Source organism: Rhynchophorus ferrugineus, unplaced genomic scaffold (genome assembly GCF_030347505.1).
Source record: "Rhynchophorus ferrugineus isolate W39M unplaced genomic scaffold, kcgeb_rfMv2 rfM2, whole genome shotgun sequence".
In the NCBI taxonomy this organism is placed as follows: domain Eukaryota; kingdom Metazoa; phylum Arthropoda; class Insecta; order Coleoptera; family Curculionidae; genus Rhynchophorus; species Rhynchophorus ferrugineus.
This window is the reverse complement of record NW_027472581.1, coordinates 93,369,172-93,376,096: the sequence shown is the minus strand read 5'-3', so window position 1 is coordinate 93,376,096 and position 6,925 is coordinate 93,369,172. Positions and strand designations below refer to the sequence as shown.

The following is a 6,925-nucleotide window of genomic DNA, read 5'->3' as shown; positions in this document are numbered from 1 at the left end:
TAAAATTACTTGTCCAAGATGGCGATAGTTTGAAATAAATAGTTTCAATGTTTCGAAGCCTATCAGAAGTGAAGATAAAGGAAAGTATTTTTGACGCATCAGACATTAGACGCCTTATGACTGATCCACAATTCGTCACAACCATGAAATGAAAGGTAGATTGATTTAAGGAGGTAATAGAGATTTTTTAGATATAGAATATTCTATGGAGTATTGTCTTTCAAACATGCTATGGTATAGCTTGATATAATTAGTAATACTAGAGATACACATTTTTCCTGTACCAACCATGAAATATGAGTATTGTCTTTCAAGCATGCTATATTATAGCTTGATATAATTAGTAATACTAGAGATACACATCTTTCCTGTGTCAACCATGCTCTATCGTTTTCATGTCAGAAAGGAAGCGTTCTGGACAGCTAAAAAATCAAAAACAAGCATTTGAAGGCATTAATCGATGACGTATAAAACGCAAGAAGAACATCCAGAATTGTAGGGAGTAAAACAAAGACTATTTCCAGTGACTTGAAGAATATGACAATGATCTAAAAGCCAACTGAAGCCAAGAGACATTGAAAGACGTTTGGTCATGTGTGAAATGCTGATTCATTTGAAGACATTAATTGATGACGTATAAAACGCAAGAAGATCATCCAAAATTGTAGGGAGTAAAACAAAGGCTATTTCCAGTCACTTGAAGAACATGAGAATGATCTAAAAGCCAACTGAAGCCAAGAGACATTAAAAGAAGTTTGGTCATGTGTGAAATGCTGATTCATTTGAAGGCATTAATCGATGACGTATAAAACGCAAGAAGAACATCCAGAATTGTAGGGAGTAAAACAAAGACTATTTCCAGTCACTTGAAGAACATGAGAATGACCTAAAAGCCAACTGAAGCCAAGAGACATTGAAAGACGTTTGGTCATGTGTGAAATGCTGATTCAACGGCAAAATTACAAATATTTTTGGCATCCTATTGTTACTGGTGATGTAAAGTAGATCCATTACCATAATCCACAAAGATAAAAATCATGGGGACTTCCTGGTCATGCTTCAACATCAACAACAAAGCAGAATATTAATGGCTCCAAGCTAATATTCGATCTATGAACTGCTAAAACCTAACAAAACCGTCAATAGGGATCGCTATCAACTATAATCCATGAGTTGGAGTCGAGCACTCTGCGAAAATGACAACGCTCTCATGTTGCAAAAGCGGTGAAAACATACTTGGACATATTAAAACGGCTACCTTATCTGTCGTATTCCCCAGATCTTGCTCCTTCTGATTACTACTTGTGCCATCTTATGAGTCGTGACCTAACAAAAAATGGGTTGATCTGTGGATAGCCCCAAAAGAGACATCGTTCTTTTGAAACATTTTTACCGATTTCAGAAAATTGCCTAAGAGATGGGAAAAAGTAACGGCTCGACCCTATTTTTCACGGGGAAGCTTCAAATTAGACAACAACCGAAATTAATTTTTCCCAACCTTATATTATATATCGGTCGAATTAACTCGTTATATTTACTAAGATGTAGTCGTTACCCCATAATTGTTGTCTGCGCTCGAAATCGTGCTATCTCACATAGCTGCCAACTGTTTCGTTTCAGATAACCCCGAAGAAGAGTCTCGATAAACTTCGAGTTCAAGTTCTAACCGTAACACCAAAATCCGAACCGTTTATGATTTATGTGACGAATCGTGTTTTTGAAATCGTCTTGTGAATATTGTTCTGTGATACGTTTACTGGCAACGATGGTAAGTAGACGTTTTGTTTCGTTTTTATCGTTTACAGAATATCCGCGCTTACTTTCAGATTATTACCATGAAAAATGCACTCACGACGTTACTTATCATAGCATGCTTTGAGTCATCACTGCAAACTTGTTCCTCAACAATCGCAATCACTACCTGTTCGTGGGACAGTCTCAAACTGAACAAACCACTCAAAATAGAGAACTATAAACAATATCTGAGCATCTCCAATGGAAATCTAGAACAAATACCCGCTCACAGCTTCAAGTTCGTACCCCAGGTAACAATCCTAGAAATAAAAAACAATAAGCTCAAGAAACTGGAAGACGACTCGCTGAATGAACTCGTGTCCTTAACAGACCTGAATCTCTACAATAACCAGCTCAGCTCCATTAGCAAGAATTCGTTCAAGAATCTAAAGAAACTTCAAAAACTCGACCTCGGTATGAACAAAATATCGGAAATACATCCCCAGTGCTTCGATGCTTTAACAAACTTGAACTATTTGAACCTAGCCTTCAATTCATTGAGAACCATTCCATCTGCTATCAACTCTTTGCCACAACTTCAAGTCCTGACCTTGGGTAATAATGCCATTGAAGTTTTAAGTGCAAATACGTTCAAGAGTCTTACGAATCTGCAATTTTTACTGTTAAACGATAACAAACTGAGATCCATTGAAAGAGGTGCTTTTAAAGGACTCTCTAACCTGCAGAAACTGGATTTGAGCTCGAATTATTTAAACAGTTTGGATGTGGATGATCTTAAAACGAATGCTAGGCAGTTGAACTCCATTAAAATATCAATAAACAGTTTCAAGTGTGATATTTTAACCCAAACAGTCAACAAATTAAAAAGAAACAACATTGAAGTGTCTAGAGGATTTTCCAAGAGTCCAAACAATGTCGAAGGGATTACATGTACCAGATAGTTCCGTAAATTTTTTGACCCTACACCCTGTTATAAATATTTTTGTACTCGTAATGTAATCATATTTTATCGCTAGTAAACTCTTTTGTAAGTAGTCAAGTTGTTTTTTTAACACTTATTTTTTTATTGAATAACAGGAGAATCAACTTTTTAACACTCAGTTATTTTTAAAACGACAAGTGATGGTTACCAAATATATAATAAACATAATCTCATTATACTGTAACCTATAAGTATCCCCAAGAACATGTATCATACCCTCCATGTTTCCATCATGATAGTAAACATCAGTGATGGCAAATTAACTGGAATATGACGGAGTGCTTATATTTCTTACTCTGCTTGAAACCTAGAATTAGTGGCTATAGTTTAGATAATTTAGTAGGAGATTATATCTCAATGAAATACTTAGATTTATATGAAAAGTCATAGCAATAAGAACTCATTAAAAAAATTAGTTCCGTGAGTCCACAATCAATGCTTTTAGAAATTTCATGAACCAGTTCATGAAATTAAAGAATTATCGAAGACAAGTTTATTATATACCATACTGTAACTTTATTTACTACAATGAACTTGAAGGTACGACATTATATAGAAAAAAGGCCAAAGTTAGCATACAAGTATCAATACAAAATATATGGGCATGTTTGAAACCAAACAGATCTAACTGAGACAAGAAGATAGCTTTTCTACCTGAATTTATGTAACACATACTAAGAAATAACTTGTCAGATTATATTTAGTGTAAGTCATTTCTTTACTATAGTATGTCAAATTGTATATATCAGTATTAGTACCATTGTTGATAGTAGTTATTACAAAATGTATAAAGCATAAAGTAATAAATAAACATACAAGGTATATAGAGCACACCTAACAAGAAAATACAACAATAATTTGTGAATATACATAATTAAATATATAGATGATGTTGCTTTGATACTGAAATAAACTATATTTGACATCTCTTTTGTTTCCTTTATTTCTGTTTTTTTTTTAATTTTTTCAATACGTACCATTATTTTAAGTTATATTATGAATAAAAAAGGTATATTTCGAAATTTAAGCAATATAATAACTATCCATTCCTACAATTTTAGTTTTATTTTGAGTTAAAGTTCTCGTCTTTCAATTCCACCAACTTTTCATAGGGAGACGTTTCAGAGATAGATCTTAATCTTTTTTTTTGTAACTCTAAACAATAAAAAATATATAGTTAACCAAATTAAATTAACATGATATTAATTTTTTGAAATGCGCATGTGCTCAACTAGCCAATTACATAATCTTGTTGTTAATTTTCCTTTAGTCTGTTATTTTTTAACTATTTATTTGTTAATTTTCTTTCATTTAAATAAGAACAAAAAGGTTGATGTTGGTCTCCTTTTTCTTCGTTGTGTATATAATTACAGTGACCTGTATAGTTGAACTTTAAAAACTCTGTCATTATCAATAATTTCTCGATTGCCATTAATATCAGTATATGGTTAAGGGCCCGTTTGTGGCAACAAAACCGTAGCAATTACTGATTGATTTTTAACACATTAGCCTCTTATGTTTTTCCAATTAATTTCAAAATTATTTGTAATTGATATCAAAACCGCTGCTTATAAATCCTTGAAAACAAAACGCAGAATTTAAAACGTTCAAATAACTCAGTCATTCTAAATGTAGAAAAGTTATTGTATCCGAAGAAATATGTCCAACCCATCGAATTTATTAGTTAGATTAGGTTGTTTAATGGCTTACTATCGGTACTTCGCATTTTTAGAAATAGACATCGCTGATAGAAATACACACAATCACTGTAAAGTGTAAAGTGATATTATTAACTGCAAAATTTAAAATATATACACTGAGACTAGATATAAAACTAGGAGAAATTCAAGATTCAAGAAATGCAATTATAAATTTAATAAAAACATCGTTACTTACATTTTTTGTGTCCTATTTTAAAATTTTGTTTCATAGAAATTTCTTCAGTTTAAAATTGCAGACATCGTGCAGTAGTAGAATGAGCCATTCCTTCTGTTTGAGCAGTTATATCCCTTTATGTTTAAAACGATACACCATCCGAAGGTGAAAGGGACAAAATTCGGCAATTTTCATCTTTTTCATAAACAACATATGACGCCTCAGGGAGTGAAAAGTCGTAAAGAGGAACGAGCTTTCGTAAGATTATATCACCTTATATATCTATCGGATCGCTTGCTGTTTCGTTAGCGTTTCCATTTCGCAGAATATCCGTAGTTTCGGTAGATTTTGCATCGCTTTTTTTGCCGTGTGCAGACACAAAAAAGTTATGGCGTCTCAAAAACGATTATAAAATACCAGAAAACAAAAAAAACATTACGATGCAAAATATCTTAAATAGGAACATGGATAAATTCTAAAAATGACACAAATTACAACTGTGCTTACTGAGATTTAAATATAAATAAAAGCAGTCAAAGAAATTATCACTTTAAAAGGAATACTAGAACTGTTATACGAGGGTCACTGTTTATATTTCAAGAATAGAAAAAAAAACAAACAGTTAAGCTGCGAATATATTTTTATTGTTTTTAAAAATACTCGCCACGATGATCGATATACTGTTGCATACGTTTAAAGCAATTTTCAAACATATATTCCATCCCGAATGAGGTATCTTCAAAACATGATTTTTGAACGCTTCAATAGCTTTTTCGGGCGATGAAAATCGTTAACCACGCAGTTTATTCACGGATGGAAACAAAAAGAGGTGGTTGGGTGCCAAATCAGGACTGTACGGTGAATGACCCATCAATTCGATGTTTCGAGTGCTCAAATAGTCTCTTGTTTGAGCCGATGTGTGAGAGTTCGCATTGTCATGATGAAGAACAATCCAGCGTCTATGTTTGTTTTGCTTGTTTCACCAAAGACTTCTGATAAACAAATGGTTGTGTATCAATTATAATTTACTGTTCTACGATCCTCTAGAGGCACTGTTGCAATATGACCAGTTTTCCCGAATAAACAGGCCACCATTTTCTTTCAAATGCTTCGTGCGCGACGAACTTTTGTTTAGTAGCATCATCCCCAGAAATAAATGCCCCATATTCTAATATATAACAAAACTAAATTAATGCCAAACCTACTGAAAAATATTATGATAATTGCAGATGTCTTTTACTGTTCTACCAAAATGCCAATTTTACATAGTTGATACTTGTTGAAGGCTTGTATTCAATTAATATTTTTCTTTGGATTTTGAGAATATTTGGTCACTCAGCAATATTGAAAGCTCACTTTCTTCTGTCTCATGAACTTCATATACATATTTTAAACCCATTGCATTATATTAAATATATATTTCTATATTATTTGATAACTGAAAAAAATATATAATTATTGGGGACTCAAGTACACAATAAACAAAACAAATGAAGACAAACTTAAATTTTATCAACAGTGTTATTTACTTCAATATTACATTTATAAGAAACTTTAGGCATAATTAAAGCTAGTTAAAATAGTAAATGCGTACATCAGAATGGTATAAACGAAAATACATAACTTATTATTTTAAGAACTTAATTGAAATGAATAACTAAAATTTTGAAGAATTTTGAAGACTTTCGACAACGGGATGGCTTTTGTAGGCAAATTCGGTTACATGTTCGCACGTACCAGCCAGAATTATCTCTTTTTAACTAGAATATAGTGAGACGAAAAATATTATCTGATCCTAAAACGAATTTACAAATTGCGGCAGGCAATTCAATAAACATCTTGATGACGTGAGTTTACTGTTATTTTGAATATCATCTTCTCAAAGTATTTAAAAAATGTCTCTAAACCCTTCCCGTATGAGCTATCTCAAGATGACGAAAACACTTCTTCCTAAATTCGCCATTTCAAATGGATTTACCACATAAAAAGTTCACCGTCAAAGAAGCTCAACATATAATAATCAGAGAGATATATTGTAAAAAAACATCTGGATATGATCTAATAACCGGAAAAAATTACAGGCAATATCAGAGATTGGAGTGAAATAAATAACATTCATATTCAGTGATATATTACGAACTAATTATTTTCTTAGCATTTGGAAAGTATATCAAATAATAATGATTCTCAAACCAGGGAAAACATCAGAAGATGTCACCTCCTACCGGCCTATAAGTATTACCGATAATCTTATAAGTTTTTGAGAAACTGTACATAAAGAGGCTTAATTGTATAATAGCAAAAAGAAGGATT

At 32.4% G+C, this 6,925-nt stretch overlaps 1 protein-coding gene across 1 annotated transcript; it reads left to right on the top strand.

Moving 5' to 3' along the window:
- Nucleotides 1–1,627: 1,627 nt before the first annotated feature.
- On the top strand, nucleotides 1,628–2,789 carry LOC143191680 (uncharacterized). The gene is made up of 2 exons (XM_076397046.1): nucleotides 1,628–1,768; nucleotides 1,827–2,789. The coding sequence occupies exons 1-2, from the start codon at nucleotides 1,766–1,768 to the stop codon at nucleotides 2,694–2,696; spliced, it is 873 nt and encodes a 290-aa protein (XP_076253161.1). The 5' UTR covers nucleotides 1,628–1,765; the 3' UTR covers nucleotides 2,697–2,789.
- Nucleotides 2,790–6,925: the final 4,136 nt, after the last annotated feature.